This window comes from Entelurus aequoreus, linkage group LG06 (assembly GCF_033978785.1).
Source record: "Entelurus aequoreus isolate RoL-2023_Sb linkage group LG06, RoL_Eaeq_v1.1, whole genome shotgun sequence".
NCBI lineage: Eukaryota > Metazoa > Chordata > Actinopteri > Syngnathiformes > Syngnathidae > Entelurus > Entelurus aequoreus.
The window spans coordinates 20,918,160-20,940,659 of record NC_084736.1 but is presented as its reverse complement, the minus strand read 5'-3'; the positions used below and the strand labels follow the sequence as shown (position 1 = coordinate 20,940,659).

General features: G+C 43.8%; 1 protein-coding gene across 3 annotated transcripts in view; it reads right to left on the bottom strand.

Annotated features, from left to right (window-relative positions):
* setd1a (SET domain containing 1A, histone lysine methyltransferase) overlaps positions 1 to 22,500 on the bottom strand; it is a 45,534-nt gene that overhangs the window by 4,708 nt on the left and 18,326 nt on the right. For all 3 annotated transcript variants that reach the window (XM_062050214.1, XM_062050216.1, XM_062050213.1), the window contains exons 5-18: positions 20,945 to 21,075; positions 20,567 to 20,817; positions 18,659 to 20,309; positions 15,039 to 16,019; positions 14,804 to 14,959; positions 14,643 to 14,727; positions 14,406 to 14,548; positions 13,120 to 13,159; positions 12,861 to 13,044; positions 10,233 to 11,514; positions 9,514 to 9,856; positions 9,238 to 9,419; positions 7,443 to 7,553; positions 2,081 to 2,200 (exon numbers count right to left, since the gene is read on the bottom strand). In XM_062050214.1, the coding sequence (XP_061906198.1) occupies positions 2,081 to 2,200; positions 7,443 to 7,553; positions 9,238 to 9,419; positions 9,514 to 9,856; positions 10,233 to 11,514; positions 12,861 to 13,044; positions 13,120 to 13,159; positions 14,406 to 14,548; positions 14,643 to 14,727; positions 14,804 to 14,959; positions 15,039 to 16,019; positions 18,659 to 20,309; positions 20,567 to 20,817; positions 20,945 to 21,075 (5,660 nt within the window). The remainder of the gene's footprint in view (positions 1 to 2,080; positions 2,201 to 7,442; positions 7,554 to 9,237; positions 9,420 to 9,513; positions 9,857 to 10,232; positions 11,515 to 12,860; positions 13,045 to 13,119; positions 13,160 to 14,405; positions 14,549 to 14,642; positions 14,728 to 14,803; positions 14,960 to 15,038; positions 16,020 to 18,658; positions 20,310 to 20,566; positions 20,818 to 20,944; positions 21,076 to 22,500) is intronic.

Below are 22,500 nucleotides of genomic sequence, written 5' to 3'. Positions count from 1 at the left end.
GCTTAAATTTCTGAATTATTGAGGCCACTATTTGTCGCTAAAAAAAATTACCGCTTAAAGACAGCATAAGTCCATTTCAGAGGGTAAATAGTAAAATGGTTAGTGTTTTTCCATACCTACCTTTGTTATGCATTTGACTCATTTTACTTGATCAAACCTTTTCTAACATTGTTTTCAAGTACTTTGTGTTGCATTTCTTTTATGTATAAAAAGTGCTTTAAAAATAAAGTTTGATTTGATTTCACGCTACAAAATAATACAAATATGTATGATTGCAGCTGATATAATACCGGATCAATATCAGTAAGGGCTATTAACTTAAGGCTGCAATATTGGTATCATATTGAAAGTGAAAAAAATTGTATCGTGACCCTACTTATTAATAAAAAAGTGTCCGCAGAAGTCGACATTGATAAACACTTTTTAAAAACACAAATCACTTTTGTCAACATAAACTGAGAGGGGTGTCAGTCTCTTACAGGCACCTAAAGGGTTTAAGTGGGCGGGGCAGTGGTTTAATATTTATATGCTGCTCTCATCACTACAATATCATATGACAACAGAATGATCTACATAAAATATGCACAAATGTAGGGAAATAACATGCCATAGGCAAAACATTTATCATCTAATCTCCTAATGTCTCTGAACAAAGTCACAATCATTGTGCAAGCATTGGATACTTTTGGTATCAATTATGTCAACCATTTAGAGGGGCGTCAAGGTTTAATTTTAATTTCATTAATTTGTTTTGGTAACTGGAAACCAAAAACTGTCGCTATATAAGCACTTTCTACTGCAATGTTCCCTCTAATTTTTCATGTGTGTGAGCAAACGCACAAACTCCCTGAGCATTCAGTGGAGCACGTGAGCAACATCAGATGTGCACACTGTGGCCACACCAGCGTCACACCTGTCCCAAACCTGACATCATAACAATTTAAATGTTTTATTAAAATAATTTTCTGATATAAGTGATTTTGCACACTTACAATGACAATAACAAAAAAACATGTTTTTCATGACCTATGTGCTAGTATTGTATGTCTGGCTGCGGGTCCTGCCTTTAAAATAAATGTTACCCCCTTCAGAGATTAAATTTAGTTACTGTAACTTTCTGTCTGTAAAATACATATTTTTATTAGCATTTATGAAATCTAGTGACAATATTTCATGAATAATATCCTTAGATTAACATTCTTAATAAATAGCAGTAAAATAAGCACGCATCTGATTGAGCAGTCAGAGTGTTACAACCTGGCATTTACACATTATATGGCGTTGGGGTTGTCAGACTTTTTGTGTGGCCATAAACGCAGCACTGGCTAAGTGCCATGAGTGCGTGTGTTGGTGCAGGTGAGACAGAGCGAGCGGCTTCTGTTGAAACGACGAATGACAACGTTGGTTTAAGCCTGGTTTGTATGGCAGAAAATTACCAGTTTTTATAGATAAAGTTTTTTTACTCATGTTTTTGGTGTGGTTACAAACAGTTTTGCTCAATACATTGATGGATGGAATTCCTGTCCGTAAAGTGTCTCGACAGACGATAATTGAACTGTGTTGACAAAGATTGTTTTATTCATTGGGGCCACTCTTGTTGTCACCTGTCACTCACAGAGTTGCATTGCAAAATCATACAGAATAAATTGTAATGTGTTTAATTTGTTTAAAGTTCACATGGGATTTTTGATTTTCTGCGCGGCATTAATTTGCTGTGCGCAGAGGACGCGTGAGCAGTGCGCAATTGCGCAGGCGCGCACCTCAGAGGGAACGTTGTTCTACTGCACATTAAAAGAAAAACAGCCTGCATGTTAGCTTTGTGTTGTATGTCACCAAGGATATTATTATTAGTCTTATTAAAATTGCCATTTAAACTTTTTCAGTTTATCGTAAAGTTCTTTTTCCAAATATTTTTATTTTTATTTTCTCGTATTTTTAGAATATTCTGCGAGCCAATTAAGACTGACCTGTGGGCCAAAATGGCTCTTGGGTCTTACTTAAAACCTCCTTAAAACTTCAACTACACTAATAGTAGTAACAATGATGATAATAATGTGGCTTCTTCAGACTTAAGGCTCACCTGTCTTATGTTCTGACCCACATACTCGATGACCATCTCGTCAGCAGCGATGGCCTCCATGGCGAACAGGCCCCACTCGTGGATCCTGCTGCGGCCAAATCGAAGCTTCTTCTTTCGGAACTAAGCAAGAGGGGGAAAAAAAGCTTAGAGCTGACAGTCGAGCTTTGAAATGTGTATTGTCAATGTACATAGGCCATTTTCAAACATCCATCCATCCATTTTCTACCGCTTGTCCCATTTTTGGGTCACGGAGCCTATCTCAGCTGCATTCGGGCAGTAGGCGGGGTACACCTTGGACAAGTTGCCACCTCATCACAGGGCCAACACAGATAGACAGACAACATTCACACTCACATTCACACACTAGGGCCAATTTAGTGTTGCCAATCAACCTATACCCAGGTGCATGTCTTTGGAGGTGGGAGGAAGCCGGAGTACCCGGAGGGAACCCACGCAGTCACGGGGAGAACATGCAAACTCCACACAGAAAGATCCCGAGCGCAGGTTCGAACCCAGGACCTTCGTATTGTGAGGCAGAAGCACTAACCCCTGTTCCACCATGCTGCCCGCATTTTGAAACATGTAGTTTTAAATCTGCACAATATAAACACTTTGTGTTGTAGTGCGAGTAGGGCTGGGTGATAAAACGATACCAATAGATATATATATATAGCGATAGACATGTAATTGATATCAATAAAAAATATTGTCTGATATAAGGTCCGATAATATTTTTCTTCTTCATCGGAAGTTGCGAAGCAAGGCTGGTTACATGGACAAAGGCACTCGCTCTCTGGTGACCGAGCAACGCAGGAAGTGATCACTGATCAGTGGGAGTGACACGCTAACGACCAATCAGGTAACAGTATCATCTATCACGTTTGATTGCGCCATCTTGTTTTCTCGCAGTTGATTCTTTGCATGGAGTGAGAAGAGAAAGTAAAAATGAAGAAATTGTGGACAAACGAGGAGAAGTCACCCGGAAACAGTATGACAGTTTTCTGTATTTTTTTATAAGACCAATGTAGTCTGTAAATGATATCGCACCACATTAGCTCACCATTTAGAGCAGTGAAGTGAATTACATTTATATAGCGCTTTTTCTCAAGTGACTCAAAGCGCTTTACATAGTGAAACCCAATATCTAAGTTACATTCAAACCAGTGTGGGTGGCACTGGGAGCAGGTGGGTAAAGTGTCTTGCCCAAGGACACAACGGCAGTGACTAGGATGGCGGAAGCGGGGATCGAACCTGCAACCCTCAAGTTGCTGGCACGGCCGCTCTACCAACCGAGCTATACCGCCCCGCTGTAACTTCCTGGCACTAAACCTGCAGAAAATAGTTCTTCTCATGTATCTCTTTTACATTTTCATACTTTGCAATATTTTATTACACTTTATTGAGCATTTTTTACATATTCCTTAATTCAAGAGCTTATTGTCAAGTGTTCAATGTGATTTTACAATTTTGTAAACATTGATTGTTGTTTACATTTTAAATAAAAAGGTTTACAATTAATAGATTTTCCTCCTCGTCCTTATTTATATTACCGGTAGTCATAAAAAATATCAGTAAATGTGACCCGTGCTGGCAAAATGAGTCGGAATACGCACAGGCTAATTTTGACCTACAGGCAAATAAGTGAAAAAAATGTATCTTGGTTGAAATTGAGATTTTCACAAAAATGAGTCCATAAAGCCACAATCTAGCGATCCCAATCATCGAAATAGCAAGAAAACATCTTAAATCACCTTTATTTGAAGGTTTTGTACGAGGTATGTCTTCAGAAATTAGTCCTTTGTGTTAAAATTCCTTGAGAAAATCAAGTGTTTTCAACGCTCACTCGCGGCAATAAGGGGGAATCCCCCTAGCCATATTTGGTATCATTGTGACGGCAAGTTTACCTACTTTCTAAAAATGAGCATGGAATTCCCGATGATGCCATTCTGAACCAATAGAATTCGAGTTTTTAAACCTGTCCCGACGTAAACAAATCCGGCTTGTTGCTAACCGGTCGCTGTGAGGCGTACCCTCATTGGTTGAATCACCCCACGCGGTGCATTGTGGTATCATGGCAGCGCCCTGATGAAAAACAACACACAGTAATTCGAGCGGAATATTTGGTGAAAAAAGGTGATTTTCGAACATTTAATTATTATTTTTGTGGATAAGTTAGACTGTTTTACATTCCATAATGGATTTAGAAGGTGGAGAAGGTACACAGGCGGTTGCAAGTGCGCTAAATTCACTGCAGTCGGCGAATCTTCTTAGTGCTGCTGGTCAGGAATATTACGGACAGCTGATTGATGATTATTTTGGTGGTCAGGACCCTGTAAGTAGCGATAATGACTCAGAAATTGATGAAAGTGACTCTGAGGAGGATTCTCCTCTCCTAGACAATCTCAACGATTACGACGACGTTTTGCATACACAGAATGTACAGAATGATGATGTACATGCCATGCATGCACCTGACAGTGACTCTGAAGATGATGACACACAGCCACAGGGTGAGAGACATGTGGGCCTACATCAGGGGTCACCAACGCGGTGCCCGCGGGCACCAGATAGCCCGTAAGGACCAGATGAGTAGCCCGCTGGCCTGTTCTAAAAATAGCTCAAATAGCAGCACTTACCAGTGAGCTGCCTCTATTTTTTAAATGTTATTTATTTACTAGCAAGCTGGTCTTGCTTTGCCCGACATTTTTAATTCTAAGAGAGACAAAACTCAAAAAGAATTTGAAAATCCAAGAAAATATTTTAAAGACTTGGTCTTCACTTGTTTAAATAAATTCATTAATTATTTTTACTTTGCTTCTTATAACTTTCAGAAAGACAATTTTAGAGAAAAAATACAACCTTAAAAATGATTTTAGGATTTTTAAACACATACCTTTTTACCTTTTAAATTCCTTCCTCTTCTTTCCTGACAATTTAAATCAATGTTCAAGTAATTTATTTTTTTTAATTGTAAAGAATAATAAATACATTTTAATTTAATTCTTCATTTTAGCTTCTGTTTTTTCGACGAAGAGTATTTGTGAAATATTCCTTCAAACTTATTATGATTAAAATTCAAAAAAATTATTCTGGCAAATCTAGAAAATCTGTAGAATCAAATTTAAATCTTATTTCAAAGTATTTTGAATTTATTTTAAAATTTTTGTTCTGGAAAATCTAGAAGAAATAATGATTTGTCTTTGTTAGAAATATAGCTTGGTCCAATTTGTTATATATTCTAACAAAGTGTAGACTGGATTTTAACCTATTTAAAACATGTCATCAAAATTCTAAAATTAATCTTAATCAGGAAAAATTACTAATGATGTTCCATAAATTCTTTTTTTTAAGTTTTTCTCTTCTTTTTTTCGGTTGAATTTTGAATTTTAAAGAGTTAAATTGAAGATAAACTATGTTTCAAAATGTAATTGTCATTTTTTTCGTGTTTTCTCCTCTTTTAAACTGTTCAATTAAGTGTAAATATAATTAATTATTAATAATAACATAGAGTTAAAGGTAAATTGAGCAAATTGGCTATTTCTGGCAATTTATTTAAGTGTGTATCAAACTGGTAGCCCTTCGCATTAATCAGTACCCAAGAAGTAGCTCTTGGTTTCAAAAAGGTTGGTGACCCCTGGCCTACATGATGATGCAGATGCTGCCTTGGAACATGCTGCTGACCTGTTGTTTGATCAAGATGGGGAAGTGGAAATTCAAAAAATCAGGGATTTTGAATGTAATTGTGCTAAATTCAAAAATGGACACTGTATGAAAAAATTAGATACAGGACAGATACATAGTTTGCGACAAAACATGCAGTCGATGAATGATTTTGAAAAGAACCTCGTCATCATCGCCAAAATCAGCTCGAATCTAAATCGTTCTGAGAGGACAAAGGGTACCAAGAAGAAAGACACGAAAGCCAGAAGCCTTTCCAATGGCTGCTACTCAGTTGAAGGGACAAAAATCTGCCGAGACGCCTTCAAATTTATACACTGGTAAGCTTTTATTTATTTATTGTTTTCTTAATTCATGTGCTAAACAGGAAATGTTCTACACAGTATTAAACAGGAAATGCAGCTGACAACTTTATCACCATTGGTCAGGCATAGGTCACGTATCCTGAGACTGAGAGATCTTGTCAGTTACCTGTAGCATCTAGTTTATTTCATTATGTTTGAATACCGAGCTTGGAGAAAATAGTGCTGACCAAATAATAATTAGGGCATCACCTCTAAAGCGTGCATGGAACATACAACTGAGAGGCCTGCATTATTTGTCATTATTGTCAGCTTTTTCGTGGCTCAGTGGAAATGAAAATTAAGAAAAAGTGGTTTATAATGTGAACTTTATTTTCAGCATTTCACAGAATCGCCTCACTGACTGTATTAAATGGTACAAGGAGCATGGCCTTACTCCTAAGGAGAAGAAAAGTGGAGGAAGAAGAAAGAATGCTCGCATCCTGAGCCATGCTGACATAGAAAGGGTTGTGAAATTAATTTCTAACTATGCTGAGGATCACGCCATAATTCTGCCGGGCCGTATCCCAGGATACAAGGACTTCAGGATGAAGCTTCTGCCTTCCAGTACAACCAAAGCATAAGATAGACCTTTTGTGGAAAACATCACTGTATAATGCTATTTCATGGGCACCCCCTACCCTGTAAATCGGGCTTAAAACTGACCAGTGAACAAAAAAACTGTGACATAACAGTGTTGAAATTTTTGTACATAACCGTTTTCAATAGAGTTGAATATATATTTTTCCTTTAGACATGGGATTTGACTTTAATTGTACCAATTTTGGTGTTGCTACAAGGACTTTTAAGGTATGGTTGCTATGGAGTTTTGTTTTGGAACATTCTGTTCTGGAACAGTAAACTTTAAGCTGTTTTTTCTCAAAACGGACCCTCAAACTTGGTCGACTTCAATCGGTCATTTTCTGTCCGATTCCAACAAACCATATATCATTTTGAAGGTCTTTAGATGGAGAATGTGTAAATAACAATAACTCAGTTTTTAAAATTTCCTCATTGTGACTCATTTTGCCAGCACAGGTCACAAATATCAATATCGACCGATATAAAACACTTGTGTCGTAATACAGTTTTCAGCCATATCGCCTAGCCCAAAGTGACAAACGACATCATTGTGTTGTTCGGGAAGTTGTGTTCTCATTTCCTGCGTGACGGTGTGCTCGTTATCGCAATGTTCGCTCTTTGTTGTGCAAAGACATGAGCTGACCCGCATTGGGGGGGGGGGGGGGGGAGGACTGAATGAAGCAAACCCACGCTTATACGACGTCATCTGGTTTCAGGCCGCACGGAAAGAATGTGGTAATTGTCCGAGTAGGCGTGTGTACCTTGAGCTGGTTGAGCTTGAGCAGGTCAGAGTCCATGACGGCCGGCGTGCCGATGACAGTGAGGAGGCGTCGCTGCTCAGAGCGCCTCTCAGACAGCGCCCGGTTGGTGCCCTGACATGAAAGCACAATGTTAGTGAGAAAATAATAGCAGCACGATGGGATGTTGTAATCATGTGGCCTTGAGATGGAGAAGAGTGAACCAAAGAACCTTCACCTCAGAGCTGATAACACTAACCTCCTTAGTGAGTGTTTGAGTTATCGTGATTTGCTCAATCAATCACTTGTGAAACCTTTCTCCCGCACATGCAGGAGGTCATCCCAAAACCAACAGTGCATCTCAGTGCACGGACTTCAGGTCGGACTCACTTTTTTTCTCCAAATTGAATCCCTGACAAGTGTTTTTGTTGTAGCCAGCGGACCCCCTGATGAATGTGTGTGCAACCTGCAGAGGCCAAGAAGTCGCCACAATTGTGTCGCTCTTACAGAATTCTTTTGCCTCCCATTTCTACACAATGCAGCTGACCTTACATCAACAACATGAGCCAGAAAGCTTTAGTGCACCCTCTCAGGCATGCTGATGATGTTTGTTTTTATGCCAAACAGAAACAAAAGCAAAGGGCATTGACAACATCTTCATTCTAATGAGGCAACTAAACTTGAATTGCTTGACTTACAAAATACAAGTAGTTTAAAAGCTACCAAAAATATTAACAAGCTAAATCAAGGGTGTTCAAACCTTTTCCACACAATGAAAAATTAAGGTATACAGAGGCCATTTTGATACTTTTCATTTTCAAAACGAATACAATATATTAATTTTCTAACGTTCAGGGCTCCCCTCAAGATTGTGTCTTCATTCTAAAAATGTTAAAAATATTTAATATCATTTTTTTTATTCAACGCTTAAAACCCTAGTTCAACTTCAGGTCTGTCGATGTGTGTGGGGTTTTTTTGTGTTGTGGGCCCTTTTTGTCAAAACCCTGTATTTTTAACGGCAAAAACACAATATATACAATATTCCCCACCCCAAAAAATTATCAGAGTGACATATTTGACATGAAGTAATTAGAGCCTTAAATAAGTTCACATTTCATAACACCATTTATTATTATTTTTTTTAGCAATGACAAAAAAAAGTCCCACTAAAATTATTGAGGATCCAAAAGTCATACTTTTTTTTATTTTTATAAATACTTTCAATAATTAAGTCTTCAGAGAAACTGCAGATCTATCCATAGGTTATAAGTTTTTCATGCTTTTTTTTTTTAATGTTTGATTTATGTACCCTTTGCAAAAGAATACTTAGTTTTTTATATGGCAAACACACAAAAATATGCAATATTTTCCTAAGAAAAAATATTTAAAATTAGAATATTTGATTTTAAGTAATTGAGACTTGAATAGGTCAATAATTCATAACATTAATTTTGATTATTATTTTTTGAGCAATGACAGTTTTAAAGAAAAAAATAGCCGGGATGGCAGCTTTGTGTCAGTCGACATTGCAACTTCTGGTTATACTTCACCTGTTAGCTCTTTTTACCACTTTATATTTTTGTTTTTTTATTAATAGTATATTTAAAATGTGCCTCGGGCCGTTAAAAATTTGCTGCTAGCCTCACCCATGAGCTAACTTTTCCCACCTAAGGAAACTTGTTCAATTTAATTTAGTCTGTATTGGATGCATTGATGCTACAAACCTTGGAGTTTTGGATCAGTAAACTAGTTGGGCATGTGCAAATAGCGCCCTCTGCTGGTCAAAGTCAAGCATGGATTTACAGGTGCATGTAATTACCGAGCTGTCGACGTTCTCCACCTCCCGTATGACCTGCTCGGGAAGGTCCAGGTCAAGGTAGACATCCTTCTCCTTGCGGCTGATGGCGTAGTAGCCCTCGCTCCTGGCAGAACCAGTCACGTGCTGTCGAAGCTGCCCGTCCGCGTTCCTCTTCTTACGCCGAGGGTTTGGCAAGTTGGTCAGTGCGGCTCAGCGTTAAGGCCGAAACACAACCAATAAAATAAACGCGTCACACAATGTGAGCTTTTAGTAACAAGGACGCCATGGTAAGGATATCTGTGTGTTGGACCCAGTGGGTGTCGTTGAGCCAGTCGGATGAGTGGTTGTCCTGCAGCAGCTTCTCGTACGTCTTCTTCAGCAGCATCAAGTCCTCGCCGTCCAGGCCCGAGTTCCAGATGTCGTACAGGATGGTCATCTGCTCAAACTCGCTGCGGTTGTCGTACTTCATCGGCAGGGGCTCGGGGGGCGGGGCGCGTTTGGTCGACGTCACCCCGGCCTCCTGCAGGAAGAGACGCTCGCTCTTCCTCACCTCCTCCCCCACCTCTTCCTCTGAGTCTGTGCTCGAAAGCTCACCAGACTCAAGCTCCTCCACGTCTACCTCCTCCTCCAGGTCCGAGTCCTGCACAGAAAGAGAGAGACAGTGTTCTTTACCTATGTCACCGTGTACAGCAGCATGGTCGCTAACTGGCAGCTGATTGGTCAGTTAAATCACATGGTCTACATGGAGATGAAATGCTATTTTGACCAAATTAGAGAATATCTGATGCATGTCTTGCATTGAATGTGTGTCTAATGTAGGTTAGAATGCTCACTGCTCCCCTCACCTCTCAGGGGGTAGAACAAGGGGATGGGTCAAATGCAGAGAGTAATTTCACCACACCTAGTGTGTGTGACTATCAGTGGTAATTTAACTTAACTTTAACTTAATATGTCGTATTATGTCAATAATAACTAATAAAGTGACAGATTATTGACAATGCACCAAGAAAACACACCTCTAGTTTCCGCTTCTTCAGATTCTTGCTTGGCTGCTGCTCCTGCTGTTTTGTGGGAATAACTTCCTGGTTCTCTTTGTCCTTGTCTTTACTTCTCTTCTTTTTGCTCTTCTCAAGTTCCAGTGTTTTGCTTGCCGCCGACTTCTTGGCTGAAGGAGTTGTAGCGGGGCTCGACTCATCAGTCGGGCACAGTAGTCCCAAATATTCTCTACCGTCCAGCGCCTCGCCGATGACCTCCTCTGGCGCCTCCAACACCCCAGAGATGGTGTTGAGGTCTGCTGGGACGAGCACAGACGAGTCCTGTTTGGAGGAGGTCTTTTTGGGGGCTGGTGCACCCGTGAAAAGAGGCGGTTTGGAATAGCTGTGCTCCATGAACACAACCACGCTCTCCAAGCTCATGACACGCAACAGCGACTCCCCCGAGAAGAGACCGCCCTCCATCTTCTGCTCCTCTGCCTCATCCGATGTCTCCGTCTCCTCAGAGTCTCCGGCCTCGGGGTCCATCTTCAGGGCGACGTCGGCCAAGACCGAGAGGTCGGCGGTTGAGGCAGAGGCCAGCTGGAGCAGGCTGGACGCTCCGAGCTGCTCCCGCAGTCTCAGCCTCTGGTGGTCCTCGTCCTCGGCTTCTTCTTTGAGGGGGTGACAGGTGATACTGGTGGTCCGGGACTTTCCTTTGCCTCGTTTGCTGACGGGGGACGGAGGGGGAGCCTCCTCGAAAGCCATTCTGCACATGGAGGCGTGGTCCAAGGGGAGGTTCTGCACAGTGCGGCATACCATGACGGGAGGAACGGAGGATTTGGGGGAGTCTTTGCCCGAGCCCCGTTTGCTAGGCACCTTGGTGGGGGTGGCCTGAGGGGACAGTGGTGTCCTTTTGGACTCATTGGAATCTGGAGTTCTTCCACACGGCGGCACGATGAGGGCGTTGCCTTCGCCCGGTTTTGAGGCAAAGGGAAGCAGCTGGATACCATGAACAGGACGCGTCAGGGGTGCGGCAGCGGCGCGGGGTTCTGAGGGTTTGCTGGGTGAGAGCAGGATTGGAGATTCGCCTGCCGTTTGGGACGGGGGTGGGGACAGTGGCAGCGCTGACGACAGTGTTTTGCTGTTCTCCTCGGTGGAGAAGGAGACGGTCTTTCTGCGTTTTTTGAGAGGGGGCACAAGGACGACGGGGGACGAAGGGCGGGGGTATGGCGGTGATGGCGGTCGCTTGGAGGGTGCTTTTGTATCCACTTTGCTTTCTTTGGCGTCACCAGTTTTCACCGCTGCCTTTGGAGAGATCGTCTCTCTACAAAAAGCACAAATGCATGTTGTCATCGACGCTGTTTTTAAGGTAAATAAACATATGATATTCAATAGAGCTGGACGATAAGGCTAAAAACTGTATCACGATATAAGTGTTTTATATTGCTCGATAATGATTGATATATTGATTGATATCAAAAATAAGGACCAAGAAAAAATATATATTTTAAATGTAACATTCATTAGGCAACACTAGGTTTTTTCATCCTTCACTTTAAGCGTGAGTGAAGATTGCGTGAAAAATGCACTACCGACCTGATAAGATTTGATAAGTCCGAAAGAGAAAGAGATAATACAGTATTATCTGCCCAAAGATGCTCCCTGGTGGTTATAGTAACACACTGCAGGTTGTCCTAGATAGTCCCACTCCTTTAATGCTTAAATCACACTTAAAATTCTAAATGAGGCAAAAAATACAGTAGTACCTAAATGTCAACACAACCATGGAAAAACATTTAAACAATTAATGTTAACAACATTTCAAAATTCCATTTAACACTTAACAAAAACCTCTTAAAATGAAGGTGCAAAAATAAGAACTATTTTCTGCATGTTTGGTGCCAGGAAGTTACAACTTTGCTCGAAAAGGTAAGCGCGGCTCAGGTGGTGTGGTATTACCCATTACGAACGCCTTGGTCTGACCACATTCCGTTTAAAAAACAACAACAAATAACTACCACCAGGAGACTTCCTGTTTTATCGACAATTTCTTCACTCTTTGCAGCACTCATTTTTATATTCTCACTCTATGCAAAGAAAGAATGAGCCACTAGACAACAAGACGGCACAAACAGACATTAATAGCTGATACTGTTACCGGATTGGCATGTCACACTCACGATGTGCGTTGTTTGGTTAGCGAGTGTCTTTGTTAATGCAACCAACCTTGCTTTGCAACTTGCTGTTACTTTCGGCAAAGAAAAGTAAATAAATCCATTAAAATATTTTTTTTTAATTACATGTATCGGAAATTATTTTGACATCGTTTTATCAATTTGTTTATCATCAGAATCGTGATTTTTATTCAATCTGATTCTAAGTCGATTCATAATTTTCCAAAATAGATTTATTTTCATTTTTATAAATTTTGAGGCCATCTCCATGCTTTTTTGCTACACGTATATGTCAGCAACCGGACGTTTTGCAACCTGTGACAAAAAGCTTTTATTATAATTATTATACAAAATACATTGCAAAAATTGGTTTGAATGGAGAATGGATTCCGAATCAAATTGTCACCCCAAGAATCACAATTGAATCGTGAGGTGCCCAAAGATTTCCAACCCCCAATCTTCATTCCTTTTTAAAGAGAGGGGCACATAAACGTACTGGACATCTTTTTCCGTGGTGCTGTCCATGGTTGACTCGTCCATGGTGTCAGTGCCGTCGCTGTCGGGCCGCTCGCCTTCCTCTTCATCCTCAGAGGAAGACGAAGATGAGGATCCGGATGATGACGAGTCCTCAGAGGACGAGGAAAGGCTCTCGTCGTCGCTGTCGACACTGAGAGCGTCATCTGGAAAAAAGGATTGTGTACTTTCTGCTCGGCGGAAAAGAAAACAATCTCGTCGCAAAAGGAGGGTTTACTTACCATCAGAATCCTTTCCACTTGCCTCCACTTCCTCATCATCCTGCACAAAAAAAGAGTTGATATTAAAAGTTTGGGGCTGATGCGGATCATTTCTACTGTTACCTTACGTTTACGTTACGAGCCTCAACTTCTCTGAGTGTGTATGCTATCACCCCCGCCTCGGCCCACAGAGACAAAGAGAGTGGATGACTGACAAGAGTGTTCACTCTGTTTCTTTCACTCCGCTATCGATAGCTCAAAAAGTTATGAACACATTTCGAGTAAACTTTCTGGAAATGTCAGAAATGGAATACGAAACAAGTCATTATATTTAGAGGAGACCGGTATCACTGTATATCATTTTTTTAATGATTCTTTACTATCGGAACATATTGGGTGATCTCCGAGTTTATTTGACGCAATCACTCATCTTGCAAAAATTAATGACAGCAGCAAACTTGCACTAAACCAGTCCTTCTCAAAAAGTGGGGCGCGGTGCGATGCCAGGGTGTGTGACCTCGGGGAACATGTTTTTTTGCCGTACCAGAATATGATGAAGTGTATGTAGCACTTGGTTTCACTGTAACCATGGTAGGAGACGAGGATAGACCAGTGTGTTGTTTCCTTTCATGTTAATAAGCTTACAATGTTATGCAGAGGTAAAGTTATAACAATTTTATAGGCAAATTATACTATTTAAGGTCATGGTGGAGAATGGGGAGCGTAACAAAAAATATTTAAGAAGCAGTGCACAAAACATATAATCAAAACGACTCCAAAAAGGCTAAGTCATAGAAATTCCATGAACACAGCAGAATAAACGCTTTATTTCGTTCATCGGAATGACTAATATGAGACAGATTTTTTTTTTTGATACAGCAATATAGAAGTGACAGGACAAGCGAACATGCTTGTGTGAGCGCAGGCCAGCAGGGACCATGAGAGGAAGGGGGATGAAGTCCAGTTCGGTACGAATGGCCGAGTGCAGTGGTTCTCAATTATTTAGTAACGCCCGCCCCCTTAGGGCTTGAAAATGTTATCACCCCCCCTGAATTAAAATGTTATTTAGACCCTGATATTCATTAGGTAATCTGTATTTGTCCAGCTAGTTGCGGACTACCACTTCTTATTCTACTTGAGGATATGAAATATCCTCAATACGTACTGTATCCTCAATACGTACTGTATTCACGGTAAAAAGAGGGCTATGTATACTTTGTCGTAATTCCTGGCCTGCTTGTTGATTCCTTGGGCACTGCTGCCACCCACCTTTGTGAAAAAAAGGATACAATTATGTTTATTTTTACCTTTTCCGAGGAGGAGCCATCCGATGTTTCCTCTCCCTCGCTGTCCAGCTCCCAAGGTTTGCGATTTCTGGGCTTCTTTTTCCTCCTCTTGTTGTCCATTCTAACTCCGTGTCTGACGGCGTCTGGCGTCCTTCCATCAGCAGCTGCAAACAAGATGCGGCACTCAGGCGGCCGTCCTGTTTCTCCAATACACTAAGGCGCCATATAAAATGAGGACATGAGCGAGGCAAACCGAACCTTCGTCGTCCTCGTCTGGCGGGGTGGAAGGTCGCGGCCTCTTCATGTCTCCCTCGTGGAGCTCCTGAGGCTCTTTCCTCTTCACCTTAACACCACAACAGTCGTGTTAGTCTGTAAGTCTACGTTTCGAGTCACGGTCTGATCAGTGTGCCAAGTGTTACCTTGAAGGAGGGCAGTCTTAGCGCTCCACGCAGAGAGAATCCCTCCACGCCACCGCTCTTCGCCCAGTCCACAAGAGACGTGAGAGGCTCGCGAGGTCGGCTCACCTTCTCCTCTTTCTTCTCGTCATCACGTAAAGCTGCCATTGTCTGGAAGGGCTGAGAAAAGGAAAAAAAGTCCGCTTTGAGACTCCAGTTGAAATCGCCAACGCCAAAACAAACCATGACCCTTCTCTACCTTGGCTTTTGTCTCCTTCCTGTCCCACCACTCGTCAAAGGTGGCGAAGGCGATGTTCTCCACCATCTTGCGGTTCAGGTCCCTCTGCATGATGTTCTTCATCTCCTGGATGAGAGTGGCGAGCACCATCTGCACCGTGGCTTCGTGAGGGTTGTCATCCAGCAAGGGTATCTCCTCCCCGGGGGTCTGATACTCACCCCCCTCCCCGGGCGGCATGGTGCCATAGGCGGGCAGAGGCATGTAGGAAGGGTAGTGGGCGGCTAATACATGCGGCTGCCACGTGGTGTGGGGAGGCGGGAGGTGAGGCGGTGGTATTTGCGCGCCGTGCGGGTCGGTGTAAGGGTAGGGCATGTGTGGCGGCATGTAGCGGGGGTCCTGGTTGTAATGACCAGCAGTTGCCCCGCTCCCCTCTTGGTCCATATAGGGGTGGGACGGTGGCGGCACAGTGTGCAGATGGTAGGCGGCGTAGTCTCCCGTGGCGGCCTCGCCTGGACCTGGCGTGCCGTTGGACGACGACATGCGCAACTGGTGCAGGCGACTCAACATGTGCGTCTGCATCTGGAAGGACATGGGGGCGCCGCCCGTGTACTGGTTCATCAGCTCCATGGAGCTGGCATAGTCATACATGTGTGGGGGCATGGGCGGCGGGTACTCAGGGTGCAGCTCCATGTGAGGCGGCGGGATTCCGGGAGGCGGGGGCGGCTGCAGCGAGTAGCCCGGAGGAGGCGGCGGAGGCAGGTGTGGGGGGTAGGAAGGGATGGGTGGGTGCATGGAAGTACTAAAGTGCTGTGCAGAGTCAGAGACGGGCGGGGGCGAAGACGAGGTGTCCGTCGTCTGCGAGGGCATGGGCGCCTGGGATGACGCTGGCGAGGAACACGAGGTCATGGAGGGCTGGTGGGTGGTCACCGTTGTGATGGTCACCTCCCCCTCCTCCTCCTCATCAGAGATCTCCATGTCCTCTCCCGAAGAATGAGGGGATGACTGAAAGGAAACAGACTTTAAATTGGGAGAGCCCCAATCACAAAACAACAACACAAAAACTGATCTATGACTCAAAAGAAATCGATTCACATCCAAATCGTGATTTGTATTTATTCCGATTCTAAATCAATTTATAGTTTGCGAGATTTCGATTGAAAAAAGAAAAAATAATAATTAATAATAACATATATATATATATATATATATATATATATATATATATATATATATATATATATATATATATATATATATATATATATACACACACACACGCACCGGTGTATACATATGTACACATATAATTCACTTCACTTCAATTGAATCTCGTAAATTAAAACTAATTTTACATGCACACACTATGTATATATAACATTTGCAGAAAAAAATCATAAATATATATGTGTATATATATATATATATATATATATATATATATATGTATATATATATACACATACACATATAAACGTTTACACACAAAATTGCAAAACAAAAAAAGTATATCTAATTACAAACCCCGTTTCCATATGAGTTGGGAAATTGTGTTAGATGTAAATATAAACGGAATACAATGATTTGCAAATCCTTTTCAACCCATATATTTAATTGAATGCACTACAAAGACAAGATATTTGATGTTCAAGCTCATAAACTTTTTTTTTTTTTTTGCAAATAATAATTAACTTAGAATTTTATGGCTGCAACACGTGCCAAAGTAGTTGGGAAAGGGCATGTTCACCACCATGGCCTTTCCTTTTACCAACACTCAGTAAACGTTTGGGAACTGAGGAGACACATTTTTGAAGCTTCTCAGGTGGAATTCTTTCCCGTTCTTGCTTGATGTACAGCTTAAATTGTTCAACAGTCCGGGGGTCTCCGTTGTGGTATTTTAGGCTTCATAATGCGCCACACATTTTCAATGGGAGACAGGTCTGGACTACAGGCAGGCCAGTCTAGTACCCGCACTCTTTTACTATGAAGCCATGTTGATGTAACACGTGGCTTGGCATTGTCTTGCTGAAATAAGCAGGGGCGTCCATGGTAACGTTGCTTGGATGGCAACATATGTTGCTCCAAAACCTGTATGTACCTTTCAGCATTAATGGCGCCTTCACAGATGTGCAAGTTACCCATGTCTTGGGCACTAATACACCACCATACCATCACAGATGCTGGCTTTTCAACTTTGCGCCTATAACAATCCGGATGGTTCTTTTCCTCTTTGGTCCGGAGGACACGACGTCCACAGTTTCCAAAAACAATTTGAAATGTGGACTCGTCAGACCACAGAACACTTTTCCACTTTGTATCAGTCCATCTTAGATGAGCTCAGGCCCAGCGAAGCCGATGGCGTTTCTGGGTGTTGTTGATAAACGGTTTTCGCCTTGCAAAGGAGAGTTTTAACTTGCACTTACAGATGTAGCGACCAACTGTAGTTACTGACAGTGGGTTTCTGAAGTGTTCCTGAGCCCATGTGGTGATATCCTTTACACACTGATGTCGCTTGTTGATGCAGTACAGCCTGAGGGATTGAAGGTCACGAGCTTAGCTGCTTACGTGCAGTGATTTCTCCAGATTCTCTGAACCCTTTGATGATATTACGGACCGTAGATGGTGAAATCTCTAAATTCCTTGCAATAGCTGGTTGAGAAAGGTTTTTCTTAAACTGTTCAACAATTTGCTCACGCATTTGTTGACAAAGTGGTGACCCTCGCCCCATCCTTGTTTGTGAATGACTGAGCATTTCATGGAATCTACTTTTATACCCAATCATGGCACCCACCTGTTCCCAATTTGCCTGTTCACCTGTGGGATGTTCCAAATAAGTGTTTGATGAGCATTCCTCAACTTTATCAGTATTTATTGCCACCTTTCCCAACTTCTTTGTCACGTGTTGCTGGCATCAAATTCTAAAGTTAATGATTAATTGCAAAAAAATGTTGTCTTTGTATCATATTCAACTGAATATGGGTTGAACATGATTTGCAAATCATTGTATTCTGTTTATATTTACAGATAACACAATTTCCCAACTCATATGGAAATGGGGTTTGTAATTATAATTCATATAATTCATTTGTATTAATTTGTTTGCAAATGTTTTATCAATTTTTAAATAAACACAAAAAACTATTATTATTAATATTATTAATTATACTGTTGCTTTCATAATTGTATTTAGTATTGTATGTTTTAATAAGTATTGTATTTGTATGTTTTCTCAATTACTTTAGTTTGGACATTTCTATCCTAAGTAGGGTAAAGCTAGGTTAGCGTTAGAGTTGCTCTATTTTATTTTTTAAATTGAATAACTTTGTGATATTTGTAAATAAAATGTTAAGATGTTTTTTAGGTCAACAATGAATGTATAAGTCGTACGTTAGAAGCCAAGACCTGTAACGGGTTTTGAAAAGGTTATATTACAATTTATGTACAGAATAATATATTACGAGAATCATGTTTAATCGAGAAACGATTCCAAATTGAATCGTCACCCCAAGAATCGGAATCAAATCGTGAAGAGCCGCAAAGATTCCCACTTCTAAATGTGATCTAAAGATGGCAGCTACAGACCAAAGCATTCAACCAATCAAAAAGAAAACAGATCATCGATGACAAGCGATAAAGGAGCTCACCTGAGTCTGGCCGTTGTAAGGTGGCGTGCGGGCTCCAGTCCTGCAGCGTGCGTCTGCATTGCCGTCCTCCTGCACAGCTTCTGTCCCGGCGGGGCGGACTTGGGGAAGGGGCTCCTCTGGGGGAGGGATGTGAGGGGAGTACATGGAAGAGGATGAAGTTGAGGCTGGCGGTTCGGCGGGACTCTTCCGACCCTCTTTTCCCTTCCCTCGTTTCCTGAGGTCGCGCTCCCCTCTGCCCTTGTCCCCGTTGTCCCTCGCCTGATTGACACCTGCGTGCTCCCCCGCACCATGACCCGCCCGCCCTCTTTTCTCCCCACCTTCTACACGCGTTCCCCTCTGTTTGTCTTCTTTCCGCTCGTCCTCATCTTCCTCATCGGAGGCGAGGAAGGAAAACTTGGCCTTCTGTTCCTTGAGGAGCATCTCAATACGGGAGTCCAGGCTACTGCTGTGGTAAGCGAAAGGCAAGCTCTCATTGGTGGAGTCTGGCTCTGGGGAGGCAGAGCCACGATGGCGGGCTGACAATGGGCTGGCGGAGGCAGCGGGGTGCGGGGGGAGGTTGGAAGAAGAAGGCGATGACGAAGCAGTTGAGGGGGGCGGAGTCAAAGGCGGAGGGGTTTTTGGCGGGATGGGTGGGGTACTGGGACGCCGTTTGGGCTTTGACCACTGCTCTTCACGGGCTGGGCTATCCTGGTTGAAATCCAGCGCTCCGAGCGTTTCGGCCACGGCGGCGGCAATTACAGATGCTGGGGGAAGGGGCGGCGGCGGCGGGGGAGGCGGTAGCGGCAGAGCACCATGGTGACCAGCGTGGTAGTCTTTCTCAGCACTTGCTGAAGGCGGAGGGCCTCTCTCTGTGAGGCTGGAACCTCCAAGACGAGAAGATACGTCCAATTCCTGAGGAGTGGCCGGGGCGGACTCTTTGGAGGTGGAATAAGCAGAGTAGGATGAAGGAGGAGGGGACATACTATTAGATGAGGAGCGGTACGAGTTGGAATTGTATCGGGGGTCTGAGCTGTTGGAGTAGTCGCCATCTCTCTCCCGGTCTCTGTCCCGGTCTCGATCCCTGTCCCGGTCGTGGCTGCTCTTCCTACGGCTGCCGTGGTGGTTGTGAGAATGGTGGTGGTTGCGGTGCCTCTGGTGACCGTGCTCGCCCGAGCGCGACCCCGTGCTGTCTCGCCGGTACCCCCGGTCGTCCCGGCGATCCGAGTGGTGGTGTGAGTGATGGGAATGGTACTTGGAGGAGGATGAGGAGTTGGTGTCCTGCTGGTGATGGTAAGAAGACCGCCTGGAGACGACGGCCCCCGCCCCGTAGCGCCCTCCAGAGTCTCTATCCCGCTCGGGCACGAGGAGCGGATCATACTGGGCGGCGAGGGGAGGCGGGTGCAATGTGGAGTGGTGCGTCATGTGGGGGCCGGGTCCTCCCGCATTGGGGTATGGCGGGTAGCACGGTGGCTCGTTGGGACGGAAGGAGGCGGTGGGGGGATACATGGGACGACCTCGGTGGTACACGGCGGGCTCATGGACGTCCTCAGAGTAGCGGGACACCTTGTACCCTCCCGCAGTGGAGGAGACGGCGGAGGACGAGGAGGAGGAAGGAAGCATGTCCTGAGCGGGGTAACCGCCTCCCAAAGTGCCAGAGTTGTAGCCTGTGTGCCTGAGAGGAGGAGCAGGGAAGACTTTAAGAAACAGAATTTGTATTCCCTTCTTATTTAATTTGTAGATGTAGACAATGATAATGTATCTCTTGAGGCATCCTCCACAATAATTGGACAAGTTTGACACAGAAAAGGGAATAATTGTCAATGCTTCAGTATAATTCATTTCTTCACATTGTTTAACATCAATACAGACGCTAGCTGTAGCCCGAGCCGTTGCTACAAAGAGCAGACCTGACGCGTGGCCTTGACTCACCTGGACCCAGAAAAGCCAGACTCCTGGGAGAACGGCGTGCCGGACCGGGAGCTGTAGGGTGTTCCACCCTGAGAGGACGTCGACGATGCGGAAGTGTAGGTGCCTGGTACGGAGGAGGGGGGCGTGTCCAGACGCGGCTCACCGAAACCAGTGTCCGCGGAGCCTGGGGTAACGTTTCCTGACGTGAGAGCTTGGACGCCCGCCGCCAACACGGCCAGCTCGCTGGAGAGCCTCCGTCTGATTTCAGACGTCTGAGGATGGAAGAACGTAGTGTTAGCATTCGGAAATGTGTTTTTTGTTCATTAAAGCCCGCAGTGATTTTCTGCTGTACTTCCTGGTCAGAACTAATTACAGTAAAAAGTACTGAAGTGACCGCACCGTGTCAAGTTGTTGCTGTGTTGGGGTCTGGGGTGTGAGGCAGTCTACTAAGGCCTTGCCCCCCAGAGGGACGGTCTGGGGCGTGTAGGAGCCGTTCACTATCAGGTCGTAATACTTCTGCCTCTGCTGGCCTACACACACACACACACACACACACACACACACACACACACACACACACACACACACACACACACACACACACACACACACACACACACACACACACACACACACACACACATACACATACACATACACATACACATACACACACATACACACACACATACACACACACACACACACACACACACACACACACACACACACACACACACACACACACACACACACACACACACACACCAACCACAAGAAAAACATTTAAAAACAAAGTGGATATGCGTTGAGATGGGTACCAAATGTGGTACTTTCATAGGTAAATTTCGTCAGTATTAATGGTGTACCGATTCATGTAAAATCAAACGGTATCCCATTTTGGTAGCTTTGTTGCACATTTGGCACTAGCTTAAGCATTACAGCAGCTCAGCAGGCGTAGTCGTGGGGGACTGCTTGGGTAAAATTGCAAGCTAACATGGCAACAAAGCAAACATGCCTGATAAAAAAGCGCTCAAAAGTAAGACTCTACTTGTCAAAATGTGCTAGCTTGATGCTAATTTACATTGAATATGTCATGGAGTGCCATCTCCGGGTTAGGGAGGAGACCCTGCCCCAAGTAGAGGAGTTCAAGTACCTCGAAGTCTTGTTCACGAGTGAGGGAAGAGTGGATCGTCAGATCGACAGGCGGATCGGTGTGGCGTCTTCAGTAATGCGGACGCTGTATCGATCCGTTGTGGTGAAGAAGGAGCTGAGCCGGAAGGCCAAACTCTCAATTTACCGGTTGATCTACGTTCCCATCCTCACCTATGGTCATGAGCTTTGGGTTATGACCGAAAGGACAAAATCACGGGTACAAGCGGCCGAAATGAGTTTCCTTCGCCGGGTGGCGGGGCTCTCCCTTAGAGATAGAGTGAGAAGCTCTGTCATCCAGAGGGAGCTCAAAGTAAAGCCGCTACTCCTTCACATCGAGAGGAGCCAGATGAGGTGGTTCGGGCATCTGGTCAGGATGCCACCCGAACGCCTCCCTAGGGAGGTGTTTAGGGCACGTCCGACCGGTAGGAGGCCATGGGGAAGACCCAGGACACATTGAGTAGACTATGTCTCCCGGCTGGCCTGGGAACGCCTCGGGATCCCCCAGGAAGAGCTGGACGAAGTGGCTGGGGAGAGGAGAGTCTGGGCTTCCCTGCTTAGGCTGCTGCCCCCGTGACCCGACCTCAGATAAGCGGAAGAAGATGGATGGATGGATGTCGTGCTACTGGGTAACTTTGGCGATTTCAACACCCCAAATTTGGCAACAAAATACTACAGACAAGATGCGCGTTACCATTAAAATGGTATGTAATGCTTATAGTATAAACACTTTGTAGGACACATTCAACATAATGGCAAATACTACTTCCTGACTACAGCAACACATCCAGGACAAACCAGGC